This window comes from Engystomops pustulosus, chromosome 2 (assembly GCF_040894005.1).
Source record: "Engystomops pustulosus chromosome 2, aEngPut4.maternal, whole genome shotgun sequence".
NCBI lineage: Eukaryota > Metazoa > Chordata > Amphibia > Anura > Leptodactylidae > Engystomops > Engystomops pustulosus.
Window position 1 is genome coordinate 66,765,292 of NC_092412.1, and position 21,736 is coordinate 66,787,027.

At 41.3% G+C, this 21,736-nt stretch overlaps 1 protein-coding gene across 2 annotated transcripts; it reads right to left on the bottom strand.

Annotated features, from left to right (window-relative positions):
• Positions 1–943: 943 nt before the first annotated feature.
• Positions 944–20,843, bottom strand: TROAP (trophinin associated protein). 2 transcript variants are annotated; one of them, XM_072135117.1, is made up of 17 exons: positions 20,541–20,842; positions 18,312–18,583; positions 16,185–16,377; positions 15,599–15,756; positions 14,180–14,273; positions 13,074–13,189; positions 12,803–12,957; positions 12,164–12,228; positions 11,932–12,080; positions 11,173–11,257; positions 10,063–10,163; positions 8,096–8,206; positions 7,901–7,984; positions 7,095–7,157; positions 4,477–4,747; positions 3,531–3,712; positions 944–1,422 (listed from the first exon to the last, which is right to left on the bottom strand). In XM_072135117.1, exons 2-17 carry the CDS (start codon positions 18,534–18,536, stop codon positions 1,390–1,392), a joined length of 2,085 nt encoding a protein of 694 aa, XP_071991218.1. In that variant the 5' UTR covers positions 18,537–18,583; positions 20,541–20,842; the 3' UTR covers positions 944–1,389. The 2 variants fall into 2 exon arrangements, with proteins under 2 accessions (XP_071991218.1, XP_071991217.1); XM_072135116.1 differs by lacking the exon at positions 944–1,422 and adding an exon at positions 1,697–1,802 and having other exon boundaries at positions 20,541–20,843.
• Positions 20,844–21,736: the final 893 nt, after the last annotated feature.

Sequence of the window (21,736 nt, forward strand, 5' to 3'; positions counted from 1 at the left end):
AGAAAAGCATCCAGGGAGCTTCACCAGTCTTTATCAAGGTGTGGTCTGCAAGTCGGGTGTTCTTAAAGAGAACCCATCAGGCAAAATAACCCTCCTAAACTAAATATATTTTCATAAACTGCCATTAGAGAGCATTGCCTCTATCCCTTCATTGTCCCTCTACATGCCTGTAAACTTAAGCAATGAGGTCCTAAAGCTGTATGCAAATGACCTGTGAAATGTCCAATGAAGCATTAGCATATTCAAGCTGTCCACTCTATTCATGAGTGGGAGGTACAGCCACACCCCCAGTGCATGACTGACAGCCGGTATAATGGAGTGAGGCTGTATAATGATGTGCTTCCTGGTGCTGGTGGCCACGCCCCCTGCAGCCTGTGTGTGCATGTGTGTGTGTGTTTAGGAGAGATACAGCAGCTCCAGGCAGCCATGTTACAGCAGAACATGTCAGATTCATGTGTAGCTGATGTCTGTGTCTCTCACCTGTATATTAGGAGGATGCAGCATGTCAGCAGATGCAGCACAAACACCAGCAATGCTTTACTATACATTACACACAGACATGAGCAGGGGGAGGAGAGGGGAGGGGGAACAGGGGTGACATCACTGCCTCTGACCATGTGACCAGCCTCATTTACATGATAAAGAAAAGAAGATTTTATAATGATTAATGTATGAAATAACTAGATAAAGGCTGGGATGGGATCCTTGTGAGCTGCTCCAACAGGTAGAGGTGACAGAAATAGTGACAGAGACCTGATGACAGATGTCCTTTAAGTAGGGACCGCTTGTATATGTGTTTGTTTGTTTGTGTGTGTGTTTTAGTACAATGGAAACCCAATTAAATATACATCACAAGTTAAGAGGATTCAGACACTAAATAGAAATGTGAACAGAGCCTACATTTATAATCTGCAATAAAAGACTTATTTCTTCAGAAGATTAATAAATATAAATAGTGTTTTTTATTTTATTTTACATTAATACAAAGTAAAATGTAGAAAACAAAATATTGCATTTATCTTTAGGGATCCATTTTAAATTGTGTGGTAAAACAGATATAATCTGAAGTGAAATTTATCCTTGGCAGGATGGACACTCCACTCCAATTCTGGCAACACCAGTACAGCAGGTATTAGGGGCGGTGGGTTGATACCTATACTGAGAATTGATTCTTAAGGCTTCTTTTTGATAAAAACGACCATGTAACAGGTACTGGAGAATGTTAGATCCAGAACGATGCGCCCATTTTAACTTTTTTAAATAATTGTGAATACAAGGAAAGCCATTTCTGCTCTGAGGGGATCTCATGTCCAGGCAGCATGATGCAACCAGCATTTTTGTTTTTTTCAAGTAAAATCTACTTTCTACATAAGATGTCTTCAAGAAAAGTCAGGGTTCTCCAGGAATAATAGGAGTAAAGTGCTAAAAAGAGAAGGAAAAAAAAAAACAACAAAAAACAGTGTTTGTTAATAGTCCTATTATTGAACGAGCTACATGGTTTATAGGTGGTCACAGCCCCACCCATTACGTACAAAAGATCAGGATTTCTTAATGGGACCCTTTCAGTTAAACTAACCCATCACTAACAAATCTTTGACAACTGGTGTTATACAGCAGTACAACTATCCCTATATTGTCCTCCCTGTGCAGGTAGAGTTGACTCACCATCTACGCAAATGACCCCATGAGAGTTTGATCAGCAGAGTCTGGCATATTTATGTTCTTCCAGCTTTGTGATTTTGAAGGGGTTTTCTTTCTCTTCAGCCAATTAGGAATAATAGAGGCGCTGGCTGTCTGACCTGCTGAAGAGAAATCAAGTCCCTCATTCCCCTCTCTCAGTAATTCTCTCCACATCACAGCCAGCACCTCTCATTTCTGAATAGACTTGGCTGAAGAGAAAGCACACCCCTTATCAATCAGGAAACTGGAGGCGAGACTGAACTGGAAGAACACAAATATGCCGGACTCATCTTAAAGGAAAGACGATGATCGGACTCACATGGGGTCATTTGCATAGATGGCAAGTCAACTTTACAAATGGACTGTGGAACTTTACAGGCATGGGGGAGGAACAATATAGGGACCATTATGCTGCTGTATGATAGCAGTTTTCACAGATATGTTTAGTTAGTGTGAGTGAGGGAGCCTGTCAGTTTAACTTTAAAGCCCATTGCATTTGTAAGAATTCACAGGCACCTTCTACGTTTTAGAAACTTTGTTAAAGGGGTTTGCCCATGAAAGAAAATTCTCAAATTTCAATCCACTAGTGATAACACAATAAAGATAATTTTCAACCCATTTCTTTACAATTTTCCTCAGTTTTATTGCTGTTTTAGCTCCTATGTGATGGTTAGTGTAAAATCCTATGGTTTGGGCGGGCCTCTCTAATCAGACAAATTATGATCCCTGTAGGGCTGTGAGATACAGTGTGCTGAAATGTGATTAGATTATCAGGGTACAGGTTTATATACACTTTCATTTACCTTCTGAAAATGGTACTAGTATCTGACACATAGAAAGAGATTAGACAGATCAGAGATTATGAGATGGATATTGCACACACTGTTAGATCTAATGTGCCTTCCTCCCCCTCCACGATCAAAGGACTTATCTGCCTGTAGCTTGTACCTCTCCTCAAGAGTGATGGCAGAAAGTAAGTGTGTGTGTGTGTGTGTGTGTGTGTGTGTGTGTGTGTGTGTGTGTGTGTGTGTGTGTGTGTGTGTGTGTGTGTGTGTGTCCTGGAAAGTGGGGGGGTCGCTGCAGGGAGCACAGAACAACTCAGCTCCACAGCGTCAGACAAGATGGGTGTCGATCCTTAAGTCGGAAACCAGGGGCAACTGACATTGTGTATATCAGGACTGGTAGAGACATGTCTGTGAAATGCTGCATTTTTGTTAATAACTGTGAATTACAGCATGTGTGTTATTTTGTTATCCTGAGTACATTTAAGAAACTTGTCTTTGTGGGAATACCATTTCATATAGATGTTAACCATCTATCTCACTATCACATCACAAGACCATGGGCAACACCTTCCTTCACACCCCACTTTAGCCTACACAGTGTTCTAGTACCTGCTAAACTCTTGTGTCTTTTTGCTGCAGGCAAGTCCTGCTCTTAGGAACCAGTTGGCCCAATGGCTCGCCAACACCAGTAAAACCTCTTATTATGAGGATGAGTTTCACAAGCCAAACCCTCTTTGCACCGGCACGTTTGCCCGGATAGTCCAAGAAAACTCAAACAAACATTCTATTTTGGCGACAACTCCTAATTCTGTGAAGTCACATGGCGCAGCAGCCAGCATCTTTTTTTCCCGCTATTGTAACAAAAGTCAATGGGACTTTCATTCTCAGTTCCCAAAATTGAGAGAGAAACAGAAACCCCCGACGCAGGTGTGAACTCAGCCCAAGTTAACAATTTACCAACACTATTTAGCAACATGGTCACACATTGTTGAATACTGAACTCTCCTAGAACATGAAACTGGGTATATCTCATGCATGTTATTACTAACAGTGTATTCTACTCACCAGATCTTCCTGCCTGTCCAGGAAACTGGACACAGGATCAACGCAGTTCCTACAAGAGCTGACAGCCCCTCGCGATGTATAGAAAGCGCATTCCTCATCGAGACAAGTCTCCCAGAACCTTTGTTTGGCAGACACAGCAGCTTGTATTCTCAACCGTCCAATTTCAGGTAAAGAATAAGGACCTGAATGAAGACAAAAACAAGGCAGTTCACTTTACAATGTGTATAGACCTGTAGTACGAGCTACTACTATTACCTGGAAACACAGCCTACTACATAATGGGGAATTTTATCATTATTATTTTGCTAGCATTTTGCTCAGACACTGCAGCAAGGTCAAATATAGATTCATTTTTTATCACCCCTACAGGGGCCTCAGAGGCTCTCATAGAAACAGTTCGCCCCCCCAATAACCTTATTAAGGGGCAGTGATCTATCAAAACCAAATATGGTGACACACATGAACCAATGCCATTTAAATCCTGTGGTTGCATTGGACAATTTACATGTACGCCCCAGCACCATTAGAGAATGCTAGCAGGGGCGGTGGATGGAGGGTGAAAGAGAAAAAAAAAGTAACATAAAGAGTAGGTATCCTACTGCAGCTCCCGGTTCTAGCATCATTGGAGTGGTCTGTGCCCTGTCACTCACAGCCACCCCAGAAGTGCAGGGGAACATCGGACCCATTGCTGATAAATCAGTAGCCACAGCAGGGCTCCAGGAATGGCAATCGTTCTACAGAGACCACAACAGGGCCGGTGAACCCCCCCCACACACACACACTTCTGGCACTACCAAGACACAGATCATGGTGACTACGCTAGAACAGAGCTGCGGCAGGACAAGTACTTTTTTTCGCTAGCTCCTACCATGGTTGAAGTGTTTATATTCCTCAGTCTTTCTATAAAGGAGTCGAGTTCCAAATCCAAACCATGAATGTATCTTACCCAGAGTGTGACACTGCAGCGCCTGTACTGCTGGATGGGAGAGAAAGGAGAGTGGCAGAGAGGTCTTCATACAAGACGCCATACTGGTAGACTGCACAGGAGGGTCAGCCGCTTTAGCAAGACAAAAAGGCAAGTCCTGGGACACCCCAGCAGATGAAATTACATCACTCTTATTAATGGAGCAGCTGGGCAGAGTTGTCCCCAATCTTTTTTGTTCCTTGGCTGCCAGGCCTTCAAGCTCTTTCAAGCCAGTAGATTCTTCAAGAGGCTCCTGTTGAGAAATGCAAGTTATTTATATAGACAATATGAAATAAAAAAAAAAAAACATGCATGCATGGCTAATTTTATTCTGTGGGTGAAGGGAACAACAAGGAATACACAGGTTTATTACTAGATTCTGTGTCAGCAGTAAGCGCCATCTAGTGGTGGCTGTAGGCGGACCAAATTCTACAATTATTAAGTCATATGTATGCAGGGGACCTTGGAGCCTATAACCCAGCCAATGTAAATATACAACAAAAAACAAAATGTTAAAAGGAAATCTGCCATTTGTTTTTTATGCATTGTGAACCAAAAATACCTTTACCTGAGTAGTATCCCTGAACTTAGTAGTTTTGCTCAAAAACAAAATTTAAAAAAATTAAAGAAGAAAAATTCAGGATCTTGGGAAGGCTGGGTGCCGTACATAAACACATTGCTTTCACATACGCAGGAGCTGCCTGAACTGTCCAGACAGGAGTTATCAACCTGAGTTGGATGACTTATACACAGCAGCTGGTGCAGCGTTTGATTACTTCTGCCTGTCAGGACAACACAGTGATGAAGCATTCTTTGCCTATGCTGGGCAGGATAAGGCTGGTAAGATGAGCGTGCCTGGGCAGGCGCAGGAGAGACAGAGCCTCATTATCATAATTTTATAATTGTTTTTTCAGCAAAACCACTAAGCTCAGATTAAACAAGAAATATTTCTGCATCAGTGTAGCTACAGCATTCTCAAGGCATGTTTAGTTCATAATGCATACAAAACAAATGGTAGCTTTCTTTTAAAGTGAAGTCATAAGCTTTTAAACCCCAGTTGGGTATATGTAAAAGTAACCACAGCAGCAGCAGCTTGATCTGCTCATTGTTCCTCATCTGACCACTGGTGTCAACTGTACCCTTTGAGTAGCTTTTCTTTGAACAGGTTTTGGTAGGTATCCATTTAGGTCTATACACCCGTATACACAGTATACGCCATGAGCTAGCAGGATCTATGACTAGAGAAAGCACCTACAGCAATAACCTAGTAAGTTTTAAGATCTGGGCCAGTACAATTCCTATAACCTATGAACACAGCACCTCTGATATATGCATGTATATTAGAATATGCAATAGTAGTTAGAAGTGGCAGTGAATTAGGGACGGTACTAATCAATAATAATTGTGGCTAAATAAAAAGAAGGGGAGGTGTTGAGCCCAGAAGTTCCCTGCAAAATCTATAGTCAATTCATGCATCAATGTCACATCAAACACAATATACAAAGTGTGGAAGGGGATGCAGAAGAATACCTGACCAACTCTGTCCAGCATTGATTATATGTACTGTTGCGTACCCAGATATATATGGTGTTTTTTAAATTCACAATTATTTATGTACTCTACTTACCTTTTCATTTAATATATAAAAAAACAATCAATCATCAAAATCAAGCATCATAAACCAGGGCCACTTGTCTGTGGTAATCTTCTTATATTTGTAATCCATGGCCTCCTTCCTTCTAAAATCCATTTTTGAAATTATGTTTATAAGCCTGAAATGTTACCAGAGCCTCTATGTGCTGTAGTTTACATGCTGTTACACTGTTTCCCCTTCACCCTGCTCCCCCAGCACTCCCACCGCTTGATGTATCACATTGAGGCAGAGGAAGTTCCAGCATCTTCCAAATCTCAGGTGATATGATACAATGATTTCACTACTAGAAGAAGCAGCCATTCACCTTGTGGCTAGACTAGTTTACTGCATCCCATGGATTGGTCCCGTGCCGCAACCACGGGCCAACAGAATACGACTAAACAAGGACCTACATGTGTGACTGCTGACAATTGGATAAATCATTAATAGATTGTGACCAGGAAGTAGCAGTAACAGCTGTAAATCACATATCTTAACCCTTTAACAATGTGTGACTTATTTTTGTGTCACACGTCGTCAGGCAATGTTTGGAGAGGACTCACAGCCTGAGGAGGGTGTTGGCTGCATATTGCAGCAAACAACCACCTGTAGCACCAATCACAGGTGCTTACATTGCGATCGCCACCATCTTGGTAAAGAGAATTGCTCTCCGTGACATTACTGGTAACGGCGATCTGCTCACATGACAGCCCCTGGTCATACAAAGACCCGAAGCTGTCGGAATTTAACCATACAGTCACTATAAATGCAATTTGTTATGCAGAAAACAAGTCCTCACACAGCACTGTATATGTAAAAATAAAGAACTTCTAGATTTTTGAAGTCAAAAAATGGAAACACAAAAACTCTTCATCACAGAGAAAATAAACATTTTAAAAATGAAAACCGATTAGAAAACCAAAATCCATCACACTAAATAACAGGGCAATAAAAAGCAAAGTCTCACCTTCTTCATATCCATATCTCCTGGACATTCGCCATCTAAGAACAACCGCACTGCCACCTGTTCCTATAGTAAAAGTAAAGGAATTAAAACTTAAAAAGGTGTCAGTCTTGTGTCTCTACAGAAATAAAAGGAATCTGGTTGCTGGTTTGCCAGTCATTTTTAAAGGTCTTGCAGAATTTGGAAAATTGGAGGAAAGCATACTAACCTCATCCGATATTTGGCAAATGTGAACAGATACACCATATTTATTAAAGTGGCACAACTTGGGTTATACATTTGGTGCACCTTTATGCAACAATCACACCACCTATATGTTGGCGTCCTATGTAAAAAGTTTTTTTTTTTTACTACACACCTTAAGCAAACGACTCTTCAACTAAGGCACAACCCATGGTATTAAAAAAAAAAAAAAAAAAAAAAAAATAATTTAAAAACCACATATAAGGCGTAAAAAAAGAAGAAAAAAAAAAACACAATGTATATTCTCTGTATGGTATCACAGGGTTTTCCAATTCTGAAGCACAGCAGAATGGTTTACTTAGAACAAGTGAAATCTCCTGACACAGTGCTGAGGAACCAGAGACCACAGTGATGGTGGAACTGCGACCTGGGGCATGTCAAGTTACATCACAGGGGAGTTTGGATCCCTTTAATCCAAGAAACTTTTCATTCTTGGAAAGCCTAAAAACCTAAGCCTTATAAATCTCGGCTATGATGACCAATTCTGACAATTTTGTTACCTTTAAAAAGCCAGAATAACTCCAAACTCTTTTTGATGGGGGTGTAAATGTTACTGTTGTACTCACCATTTTGGGCTCATTTTCAATGAGAGTCTCAGATAAAGAAGGAGAAAGCTCATCGGCCCATTTCACCGTCGACCTTGCTGAAGACTACATATTTAAAAAAAAAAAAATATATGAGTAAAAACTAAGATAACTGAGATCCAACCATCAAACGCATAGCAAGTCCATTACTAAATGTAGGTGGTTATTAAAACCTACCCGGGTATTGGAAAGCTCAGTCTCTAGTTTCTTATTTGCCATCTCCAGGGCCAAGGCACGAGGCGTTTTGGGAAAAAATGGCTGTTTTGAGGTAGATCGCTGAGAGAACTTCTACAAGAGGTGGGGGAAAAAAGTAAAATTAGTAGCTAAAACAAAAACAACTTAATCCTGAGGTACAGAAGGCAAAGTGATGAAATTATTTTGACCGCTGGTGAAAAAACATTGCTGGGCTTGATGCACATCCTATTACATGGACATGGCACTAAATGCAGTTGTACTAGCCTCTGTCTATAGTGGAATTGAAAATGCAAAAAGATTTTATAAGTTTTTTTATAAAAAAAAAAAATTAGATTATATTAAATAGGTGTACAGGCAAAGCCATAGAAGTAGACTACCCACTTAAATAACAGTATCTCCACGATAACCCCCATCCTAGCATGTACTATCAGACAGAGTCATTTAGATGAAAAGTATCATACTGAACATTAAATGAACGAGAGACAAACTTCCTCAGCAGTTTTCACTGAAGTTCAGTCTTTGAGGAGGACAATGATCCAATGCACACAGCAGCTTCTAGTCACAGGATGACCTTGAAGCCCAGTCAGAGGCTTAACTTCATATTGATCATTGTTGATGAATAATTATTTACTGATGAGGTTTCAGTTCGTCTTTATAATGAAAAAGTTTTCGGATTGCGAGTCATACATTAATTTTCCTCCAAAATTTACAAAAAAAGGCAAACCTGACACCAGTGACCCCAACCCTCCGCCCCTCAAAAAAAAAAAAAAAAAAAACCCACACAGTACCTTTAAAGGAAACCTACCACTTGTAGTGGAAGGTTTCAGATGGAAATACCGAGCACCAGCTCAGGGTGAGCTGGTGCTGGAGCTTATTTTTGTTAGTGTTTTAAACCGCTGTATTGCGGTTTAAAACACTTTTTAAACTTTATACAGCAAACACTTACACCGGATATGGAGAGGGCTCAGCCCGTGAGCCCTCTCCATGCACCTGCACTCAGCATGTGACATACTGTTACGTCACATGTCGGTAAGGGGTTACACTGTGGCGTTGTAATAAAATATTAAGACATTTACAAAATTCTAAACACAAAGCAGTACAGGGAATGTTCTTTAGTAACTAATTTGGATGGTAAAACCATCTGTCGGATAAGGAGATAATTTGGAATTCTTCATTTAATTTTTTTTTTTTTTTATATAAACAAAAGAAAAACATTTCAACCAAAATTTACCGCCAACATGCCGCAAATGCCATGCGGAAAATAGGAAAAAAAGCTGCTTAATACAGTAGCATTAAAGTGAATGGGATTTGATTGTGTTACATTTCTTGTGAGCCCTCAAATTTTTGCATTCAGTTTTATTTTTATTGAACTCTATGGGAGAGTAAAGTGAAAATCTGCATCAAATCTGCAGATTTTAGCTTGAAATGATGTTAGATCAGGTGAAACAAAACAGGAAAAAAAAACACATGCAGAACATGAAAAACGCAATGACAAATCCAAATAAAAACGTGCATATCGGTTGTGGATTGTCCGCATGACAATCCGCAATGTGTCAATTGTTTTTACATGGCAGCCTTTGTATTTTTGGCCAATTGTGGGAGGGGAAATTTTTTTTGTAGCAATTTTTATTTAATACAGGCCAAATAATATGGCAGTATTATATAACAATATCCAGAAGCCAAAACCAACATTGTATTCTGAACACAGAAACGTTCCAATCTTTTTATCATACTTTATCTCTGTACAATCAACTTCTGGTTTTGCGGTGCAAAACGGTCCATAAACTATATGAACAGAACTTGCAACCCATTACATATCACTTTAGATTACACCATTTTATTGACTGACAGGAACCAGTGGACACCTTTTCACATCAGAATGAAATGTGACACCACCAATAGGATGTAACAGGACTTATAATACATTTTCGGTAATAAATGGTACAAACCATAGCAGAGGAGGTAAGCTGCTGAACTCTCTTAGCGGATCCACTCGAAGACGTGTCGGACATCAGTGTCTTAGGAACTCGACAAGGACTGAATGCTACATCTGATCAGATAGTGCAAGGAAAAAAATACTTATAATGGTGTATATTAAACAAAAAAAAATCTAAATTTAATTACAGTGTAATCATGATAACAAAACAATATAGATTTGGGGGAAGGGTGAAATGGAGAGGTGACGTTCCTCCAGGTCTATGGAAGAGACAAAAATAGCTGAGGAAATCTAGGTCAGAAGTCTAGACGTAGTCTAGGTCATAAATAACAAAGATGAAAACCCCATTTTAACGGCTAAAGCCAAGAATGCAAACCAAAAACTACTCATGTACAAATGGGTTTTGTGGGAAAAGTTCTCACCTATAAGCACTTAGCCAATGAGACAAATACTTAAAGGGAACCCGTCAGCACATTTTTTTACAAATACAGCAAGTGGCAGGTCCCCGTAGGGCCCTATTAACCAACACCCTTCTTTGAGCTAAAAACAGTTTCCCTCAGATAACCATATAGTCAAACTTTAAATTTTACCTGGTACCCAGGGATTTCTAGATCCTCTACTCCTTTCCATGCAGGGATGCTGTGATTTTATGAGAATAGATATATGCATGGTGTATAGTTTGCTAATGTTAGGAGGCTAAAGGACCAGAGATGATGTCACCCTGGTGACATGACATTACTGCTGCATGCTGAGAAAGCATGAGGATGAGCTTCTAGATTCAGCCTGAGGAGGCCAGCCCACCTCGACTTGCTATAGATAACAAGTATATATAAAGTTGATCATATGGGGATCTGAGAGAAACAATTTTTATCTAAAAGAAGGGGGTCCTTTATTAGGGCTCGATGAGAACTTGCCTCAAGCTGCATTTGTGAAAAATGTGGCGACAGGTTCTCTTTAAAAGTAGAATCAATAATAAAATGGTACAAACATCACTAAATGGCATCTCGCGGAGATGTAGGGGTTACCCGCATGACATTTTTACATCCCCCCAGAATGATAACTGCACTAAGAGTAGAGTCTACCCCATAGATTAAGCCAAAAAGTACAGAAGCAAAATTCTCACCTTTAATTGGCACGGCCATGGCAGACATCCGTCCAAAGCAAGGTTTTGGTGTTGTGACTTGCATTACGACGGAGCCTGAAGAGGTCTGAAAACACATGGATAAAGAATTTGAAAAGTTGATCTGAGACAGACTTAAATCAGAGTGATTTTTTTTATACCTAAAACCAATGTGAATGCAAATTTTATTCTCATTGGATGCAATTCTAAAAATGACAGATATATTTCACAACTCTATGTGGGTAAAACATCCGCATTAGGTATTAGGTGAATAGCAGTCCACTTATTACATGCTGCAAGAGATCTCCCATCCAATATGGTAAACTGCTTGTATAATACAGAGTGGAAAAAGTCTATGGTAATGTGATGAGCAATACAGCTCTCAGCATGTAGCTAAGCCATGTGAAAAAGGGAGAAAGCCATCACACAACTTGTTCTCACTTCCTCCATTACGTGCCGTGGTTGTCAGAGCTGTACTCCTCTTTGTTTACAGGGGCATGGAACCTCCACTCCAACAACTTCCAGGGCTTCATAGCTGGGACACAGGGAAGGGTGGGCGTGTCACGCCGAAACGGAAGTTGTTTTAGCGGAGCTTTCCTGACCTTCTAAACGAAGAGGGACATAGCTCCAACAGACCATGGTGTGGGACACCAGAAGAGAGAGTACAAGCTTTTTATTTATTTATTTTTAAAAAAAGCCCTCCCCAGCATGTAAGTGTTTATTACAGTCGGACAACCCCTTTAAGACTACATTTCCACTTACCGTACCAGTCTTTACAGTGACATTTCTAGCCTGCACTGGGACCCTCTGTGCCAAGCTGACTTTTCCACAATTCGCGATGGTCACTCCAGTATTGGAAAGTATACTGGCTAATGCCTGGGAATCTGCACTAAACTCTATAGGAGCGGCACCTGAAAGGAAGAGGTCAGACAATTATCAAACATGGCAGAATTATGGAGAACTTTTGAAGGCTCAGAGAGAAAAGGTTTCCTACCGGTCTTCTTTGTGGAATCACTTTTCTCTGTAGGAGATCCCGTTTCTGATGTATTGTTTTCAACCCTTGGGGGAAGGGGGGGGAGGGGGGGACAAAAAAAAATATATGAATATACCCAATTATCCAATCACTTCCCACAGATTTGTTAATACCACAATTGGTGCCCAGAACTGAATGTGGGCAAACCATTTCTTTATAGTGGTGAACTCTAGGGTCTGATAGCTTATGCAATATACTACAATATCACTCCATGCAGCCATTGCCGTCTGTGGGAGAACATGCCGTACATACGTGCCCCTATGCCAAATTAAAGCCTTTCCATTTCTCAACCACATTAAGGACTTTAACAGAACACATGCCCATCTTTGAAGTTTTATAGGTTACAGGTGACAAATTTTGGGGATAGATCAACATCAGATTGGTGTCCCACTGACTCTATGGCTAGAAGTAGCCCTCAGAACAGAGCGAGAAGCACAGCTCTGCAACGTGTAGTAGCTAGGTGATTGCAGATGATTGGTAGGGGTACCGCATGACAGACATCCAGATGATATTTTATTTCAAAATCAACTTGACTTTTCAGGAAGCCTAAAAATTTTTCTGTAACACATTATAAAGTCAGATGTAAAGTAAGGCACATACTTATCTGCTGGCAATACAAAGGGGTCTCCATCTTCAGTGACTGGAGGAAGCGGAGGGGACTTCACAGCCGTGACCTCATGACTCCTGAGGGACAGTGATGTCACACCCGAGGCTTGCACCGGAGGCGGATTCATCTGCTGTAATACTGGGTTCTCCTATGAAAATATTATACTCCCATAATTTCAGGTTAAAGTTATATATATATATATATATATATATATATATATATATTTTTTTTTTAGCAATTCTGCCATTTTAAAAGATTACTAACTTGTGACTGTTGCTCTTCATGATGGCTGGAGGCTTTCTGTTCCTCTAACCTACAGTCAGGGATAGGTTTCTTCAAAAGTGAATTTTGTCCAAATACAGGTTTTTGAGTGTTCACATCTACATAAAAAAATAAAAAAAACACCAGACTGAAATATTATTCGTCTACTAGTTCTTACTAGTACAGCAACTAAAATATGACAACAGACTTGTTTTCTTTATCGCACATGTAAATGTTGCTGGGCAGCCTGGTACATATAAGCAGAGATACTATACTGCTGGTGGACTAGATAAGAAAGGACAGTAATACCATCACATACACACTATAACGCTATGTATGCATCTTCCATGGCGTTCCCTGGTACAGAATCCAAATCCCCGGCCAACATCTTTTTTATTAAAAGGGAACCTACCATCCTAAATACTTCATCAAAAACTATGGTTTAAATGCATTGCCTTTAGCCCTTAGGGTGCGGTTAATGCGTTTCCATGGACAATGCAAGACACTGAGTGTTGGTTACCGATTGCATACATTTCCATGGAAATGCATTGGTAAACACAATGCAAGGGCCACGTGGCAGCCTCAATGGTTCCCTCTTTATGGCTGCAATGTTAAAACATTCAATTTGTATACTTATATGCAATTCACCTGTGTCCTGCATATGCATTGTTCACCATTGTTCAGGTTCTGTGTGTGGTTTAAGGGAGAATTTAAGCCTCATGCACACAATCGTATTGTCACAGCCCATATAGAGGTCTATGGTACCTGGTCACAATCCCAGGCTTTCCATGGAGAGGGGAGGGGTGAGGAGTGCTTACCCCTCCTGCCCCATTCTCCCGGCCATGTGCATATGCACCTCTATACTGACAAGACAAGGTTTGTAACCGCAAAAATGTTACAAATAATATATCCCTTATACTTTTTCACAAGGCATCTGTCACCTCTCCCTATACCATTGTTTTAAAAAACAAATTTTAATTCCTGGATCATCTTCCTTATAACCATGTTATGTAGCTCGGGACATAGCCCAGGAACCACACTCTGGAAGTGAATACTCTAGTTAGCCAAGTATATACATCATCCTAAACCACAAGGTCCTTTCCACTTACCTTTATTCTGCATCTTGGAGAAATATGAAATCCTGTCTAGATTAGAAGATGCTGGCTTGCTTCTCAGAACATCATACATAGAACTTCTGACCATCTTCAAACAAAGAAATATGCAATAAGAATCATAAATAAGGAAACAAACAAAGAAAATTACAGAACACAGGCAGTCCCCTACTTAAGGACACCCAACTTACAGATGACCCCTAGACCACTCTGCCCACTGTGACCTCTGGTGAAGCTCTCTGGATGCTTTACTGCAATGATCAGCTGTAAGGTGTCTGTAATGAAGTTTTATGGATAATCCTTGTTCCCATTACAGCAAAAAAAAATTTGAAACTTGGGCAAAATTTTGTCACTAGGGCAAAAAAAGAATTTTGTCTGGAACTACAATTGTAAATATACAGTTCCGACTTGCATATAAATTAAATTTAAGTACAAACCTATGGAACCTACCTTGTATGTAACCCGGGGGATTGCCTGTATACAAAATACTATATACGTGTGTGCAGAGTGCAATGCGTCCAAGAACAGTCTATACTGCACCGGTCACAGGTAAATCCCCTTTATAGCACAAGAGGGCTGCAACTACAACCACAGGACCAAAAAGTCATTTCATTTAACACATAATTCTCTTTTAGATTTATCTCTCCTTTCATGACTGGGAGGGGGAGGGTTCTCTGTACTGACTGTAGATCTTATAGCCAAGCATGAGCATAGAACTAGAAATACAGAAGTTGATGAAGAATTCCCCCTCATCATAAAAACTGAGTTTTCACCCAGAAGAAATAGGACTAGTCAACCAATTAAACCCTTCCAAAACCACAACTCCAATTTCTGTTTTCCACACTCCAAAAGCTGTAAAAGGCACCTGGCTCTCCTTGATGCCCTCTGCTGTCCCTGCTGTGACCAGTGCCTGAGGCAGGCTATTCCACAGATTGACAGTTCTCATAGGAAAAAAGCCCTGTCGCCTCTGGTGACTAAACCTTGTAAAATATAATAAAAGACCACAACAAAAGACCTGACATTTAAAAAGTTCAAAATACACAAAGCTATACATAAAGGTGTGGGGAAGGTAACCCACCCAAGTACCACACTGGTGGGAAGCTGCCACCCTATCCACAATATGAAAAGGGTAAAGGCATAGAGCGTAATAGTTGCCGGACCTTTATGCATGCTTTGATCCCAAGTACATATCACCCATAGAGTCTAATGGTGGCCAGTGATCGATAGGGCTGAGGGCATTAAGATGCTGAGGTCAGGATTGAGCAAACCACCCAACATCCACAATCTGTGTTCAGTTTATTTGCAGCCATGGAGCAGACAGATTCCCTTTTACAAAATAATTGTTAAAAATTGCACTTCTACGTGGGTGAAAACATCTGCGAATCAAAGCATCCAGAATGATCTATTGACATTTACCGTGTTCTTGTAGTTGTTGGTTGACTGAGCAATAGATGAAGCTCTCATGGGCACTCTCTGAGCCAAGCTAAGTTTCCCAATAGCAGCAATGGGTACGCCAGCGTTTGAAAGAATACTAGCCAAAGCTGCGGGATCGGCTTTAAACTCATCGGAGCCAACTAAAAAGGAAAAAATAAACCAGTATATAACAGATTCAATCACTGGAACACATAACAGTGCACCATTTTCTCTGAATAAAACACTAAATAGAGATAGAGATAAAGCAGGTTCATCTCTAGTAGTTTAGTCGGTGAAACTGATGGTAGAACTAGGACTCACAAGCTTGTTCTCCTTTACAGATATCAGAACTGTTCTAAAATTGCCGGAATGGCACAAATTTTTAAGAAAAATAATATGCACTATTACAGAACGGTCCGGCGTTTCTATAGTACATCAGGGCAGTGTTTGCTAGCGTTATCAGAGGTTTCCGATAATGCTGGCAGTGTAACACTGCTGCATCTGTGGTAGCACTAGGAGCTGCTTACTTTAGCCATTTTTACAGGTATTTAAGATTCTGAAACGAGTTGAAGAGCAGTATATTTGTTACCTTTAACATCAGCATCCTTGGACTCTTGAAGTTTCTGACCAAGAGTGACCTCAGCTAATGGTTCCCTTCTTCTGTGACTTGTTTGAGGATTTGTAGACACTACTGTATCTGAGGTTACTTGAGAGCAATCTCCCTTTTGAGAAAAGTTGAAAGGTTGGGGGCGAGTGCATGACTTTTTTCTCACTGCTTTACCCTGATAAAAAAGGAACAGACAAAAAGGTAAATGATTACCGAAATAAAGAATCTTCAAATCCTCAACTAAAATGCTTATGTAGCAAGACCTTCCAGCAACCTAGACAAAATACTAGGAACTTAAGCATCAATGACATTGACGCATAAAAACTGCATAGGATGCAGGATAAAAACTACTTAAATGGAACCGGTCACCAGGTTTTACCCCTCTAGACTTACAGGTAGGGTATGGCATATCCTTTCCAGTATCCACATTAAAAGGAGCTGAAAACTAATTTTCTTTTTACCGGAGAGGCTGGTGGGGGACAAGCACTTTAGACACATATATACCAATATCTCACCAAGAGCCACAGTTGAGCATTATATTAGAAGACAAGAATCTCATCTTTAAGATCGCATCAGAATTGTGGTTCTGTGAGCTACAGAGCCAGACACACAGGAAGATAAAAACATAGTTGGGAATGCGAGCTACAGATAAAGATCCAATTACACGTCTAATTCTCTGATATGATTTGAAAGATGAGTCTTGTCTCTTTTCTTCTACCAACAGCTTGGTTCCAGTTAGTACAGAACCCAAGCATCAGAAATTATATAGCCACCCCCAGCCTAGCTTTAGACACCTATTTATTGGTGAATAGGGGTCAGAGACATACCCCTCCAGCCTAGCTTTAGTCCAAAATTGGGTTTTATGAATTGATGAATAGGGGTCAGAGATACAGGCAGTTAATCTTAATCTGCAGTTTGCTTTCCCAACTATGACACTAACTTCCCCTATCTTCACTTCTTAAGATCAAAGAACCTGATGTTATTTGAAAGATAAGATTCTCATCTTTTATATGATGGCAGCAGTTCTGCAGAGCCCAAGATATAGGCATCTAAAGTGACACTCCCCTTTCAGTCCCTAAGCCGGACTCATCGCTGGAAAAAAATCAAATTTTTATAGATAAAAGGGTGAGATTTTGCATACAAAGGGAAATACTAGATTTTTTTTTTAACCCCCCTGTCTGAGTGAGCTAGTAGTTTAGTGGCGTAAAAGTAGGTGACAGGTTCCTTTTAAACCCTTAAGGGCACAGCCCTTTTTTATTTTTAGGTTTCAATTTTTCAAACCCCACTTTCAAAAATCCATAACTTTGTTTTTCTGTGTACACTACTGTATGAGGGCCTAAATTCTGCAGAACAAATTTCGAGAAAAAGTGGCTTTTTGGACATTTGGCTGCTATTCTCTGATACGAGGTTCACCGCCAGGAATAACCATTTTATATTATCATTATACATTTTGGGACATGACGATGCTTGTTTATGATTTGTTTTGTTTATCAGTTCTAAGGGAGGGGGGTGATATGAACTTATAGGTATTTATTTTAAAAAAAAAAATTCTACTTTTTTTTTAATTTCTTATTTTACTGCATCTTTAAACCCCCCAGCCCCCCGCCTAGGGATCCTAACATATACTGCAATACTACTGTATTTTCCTTAGGATCTATAATAGTGGCTTACTGTTATAGATGGTGCTGAATGACAAGCCTGGGAGTCTCCCGGTTGTCACAGCAATCATACGGACCAAGATGGCAGCACCCATGTGAAGGAGGTTTTTATATGGTTAACACTCGCAATTAGTGCTGGCACCGATTTCGGGTGTTAGCGGTGGGTGTTTGCAGGATTATGCAGCAAACACCCAGGATGTACGAAGGTAAGTAAATGTTTATTTTTTTTACCTTTCTCATCCCGGGCACCAATGGGTTATTTTATACCTTCGGACAACCCCTTTAATGGGATGAAGCTAGCAGAGTCACCCCTAATAGGGCGCGGTAGAGAGCAATGTAAATGATGAAAGGCCACAGTGGTTTGAACCTCTATTAGCAAAATGGTCTTCACTGCAACATGGAACTAATGGAATACAAAATAAGCGTAAATTCCTATTTTGTCTTCCCACACCTTATGAAACTGGTTCTGCCAAGACTGGTGCAGCTTCTGGAAATCCGGTGGTTCCTTAGTTTTTGAAGGAATTGGCAGTCTACTTCTTGGAGGATTCTGTGGTTTTGACATTCCTTGCTGAGGACATTTTGGAGCGTTTAGTCCATTTTCTTTTCCTTTCATCCATGTGTTCTTCGGAGCAGCAGAGGACTTACAGCCATATCCAGCATCATTATGAGATTGCATCTCCACTTTTCACAACGTCAAGCTCAAACAACCTCCAACAGACGAGCCTAAGGACAAACCACAAGGTTCATAAGTTAAGTTATGGACTAGCACCCCACTCCCTCCATTATTAAGGTAACTATCAAGTCGTTGGACTGTTGCTGTGTTATTTAGTGGGGATTTGTCACTTTATAGCTGGTGGATTTGGGCCAATGGTTGTTCTCTGTTAAGATTAATGGTTAGGTTATTAGTAATCAAGTTTTCGTTACCGAATTTGTTTTCTAGATTATTTGAGTCACCTTACCCAAACAGGGTATTAGGGCCTGTGCCCTGGGAGCCTTATTTGTGATAATGGGGTTCCTTATCCATCAATCTGATGGATCAGCTGACACGTAGGCGTGCGGCCACGTCATTCATTTCTAGGGTACGGCAAAGTAGCATTGCACAGCATCCTCTACCTGGCTACAACTTATTCCCTATTCTCAACTTTCGTTGAGAAGCCTCTGGCAAATGCCATAGGTACCTCTGTAAATAAGTCACATCTATAGGTGGATAATAGCCATGCTAGCAGAAAATGCAACACATGGCGCAGAGGTGGAGACAGCAGCAATCTTGAAGCCGCCATAGAGACGTATCTCATTTACAGTAGTCACTGTGGCACCTGGCAGGGACTAGGGTAGCGTCTATTCACAACATAGGTGGATAGGTGGACAACCCCTTTATAAGCCCAGCATGGGGACATTTTATGTAGGAAACTCCTCATTTGTGTCTCATTCATCACAACAGTACACATAGAGGTGATCTGTACATGTATCCATCACACTATACACATCCATGTATCCATCACACAGCAGACAGATCCAGGTGCACTGCAGTATACACATCCATGTACCCATTACACAGCAGACACATCAAGGTGCACCGCAGTATACACATCCATGTATCCATCACACAGCAGACACATCCAGGTGCACTGCAGTATACACATCCATGTACTCATCACACAGCAGACACATCCAGGTGCACTGCAGTATACACATCCATGTACTCATCACACAGCAGACACATCCAGGTGCACCGCAGTATACACATCCATGTATCCATCACACAGCAGACACATCCAGGTGCACCGCACTATACACATCCATGTATCCATCACACAGCAGACACATCCAGGTGCACCGCACTATACACATCCATGTACCCATCACACAGCAGACAGATCCAGGTGCACTGCAGTATACACATCCATGTACCCATCACACAGCAGACACATCCAGGTGCACCGCAGTATACACATCCATGTATCCATCACACAGCAGACACATCCAGGTGCACCACACTATACACATCCATGTATCCATCACACAGCAGACATATCCAGGTGCACTGCAGTATACACATCCATGTATCCATCACACAGAAGATATCCAGGTGCACTGCACTATACACATCCATGTACCCATCACACAGCAGACACATCCAGGTGCACTGCAGTATACACATCCATGTATCCATCACACAGCAGACATATCCAGGTGCACTGCAGTATACACATCCATCTATCCATCACACAGCAGACACATCCAGGTGCACCGCACTATACACATCCATGTACCCATCACACAGCAGACACATCCAGGTGCACTGCAGTATACAAATCCATGTATCCATCACACAGCAGACACATCCAGGTGCACTCTACTATACACATCCATGTACCCATCACACAGCAGACACATCCAGGTGCACCGCACTATACACATCCATGTACCCATCACACAGCAGACACATCCAGGTGCACTGCAGTATACAAATCCATGTATCCATCACACAGCAGACACATCCAGGTGCACTCTACTATACACATCCATGTACCCATCACACAGCAGACAGATCCAGGATGCACTGCACTATATACCTACATTTACCCATCACACAGCAGACACAAGACACACACTGCTCCATACACCGATATCCGCCCTACATCTAGTAACAGCGCAGGGAAGCAACGTCCGTACACACCTGCTCCAACCGCCTCTCCTCTGCCCTCGGCCCGGCTCATCGGTCCAGCGATCCTCAGCACTCGGTTCTCAGCTCAGCTCCGGCTCCTCTCACAATTCATAAAAAGCTGCGCCACTTCATTGGTTAGAAGAAGGGAAACACACTCACATGGTCACGTGCCTAAAGACCAATCGGCTTTAGGAAAAGTTGTGACGAAGTTCGCACTAGGAGCACGTGACTACATTCTTATTGGCCACTAACAGTGGAAGCGACATCACCCTGGAAACCGTTACGGACCGCACAAGGCGAGCTGTGTACGCAGGAAGACATGGGGGCGCAGGCGCAGTGTGATTTTTGAAGCCAATAAACGTCATGTTTGTACTCCAACTAACCAAAGAGAAGAACGGTGTCACCAGTGACGTAACAAGAGTCCATTGGGCCACGATGCGAACTTTGTTTCGGGGCCCTACTGTTAATTAAAACCTATTCATTTTTATTCTGGCAACACAATGTTTTGCAAGTTACTGCGTCCCCTCGCCTCCACATATGAATGCCCCTAGCATTACCATGGATATGAGTGGCCAGGGGGGTCCCTAGGTGCTAGGGGCATCAATTTGCCGAACTGTCTGTTCGGCTGCCAATCCTGCAATATGTCAATGGCCAAGTTGGCAATTGATGCCCCTTGCACCTAGGGACCCCCCTGGCCACTGTTAAGGGGATTGGTTTCGGACGCCATCTTGACTACTGTCCGCCATCTTAGATACAGCGGCCATGTTCCCTGACCATTGTCAAGTTTTTTACATATTTAAATTTATTAAGATTTTTATAACATTAAAAGTATCAGAGGGGAAGGGAAGGGAGGTAAAACAATGTGAAAGGAATCATGGATACCAAGTAGTATCCAATATGGGGGGTTTACAAACTGACCATTGTCAAGTTAATGTCATGATTCAAACTTCATTTTATGTAACCTATTTGCTCGCCTGTCAGCTAATACCCTTTGACATTTAATGAGAAGCCAGTCTGTCCTTTATATTATGATTCTGGAGTCCACTTATCTTATTCTTCTCCGCAAATTAGTATAAACAATATCTGTGTACAAGGTCTCTGAGAACTGAGCACAATTAATTAATTGTTTTTCCCAGAATGCATACCTCCCAACTTTTGTGGAGGAGAAAGAGGGAAAAAATGGCGGCGCGCGAAGCGCGCCGCGGCGA

Coding starts and splice junctions, on each gene's coding strand:
- TROAP (XM_072135116.1), bottom strand. CDS start 18,536: ATGCAATCTCATAATGATGCTGGATATGGCTGTAAGTCCTCTGCTGCT. Junction 16,378..18,311: donor GGCAGAACCAGTTTCATAAG/GTGTGGGAAGAC, acceptor CTTTTTTATCAG/GGTAAAGCAGTGAGAAAAAA. Junction 7,158..7,900: donor TTGAAAATGAGCCCAAAATG/GTGAGTACAACA, acceptor CTTTTACTATAG/GAACAGGTGGCAGTGCGGTT.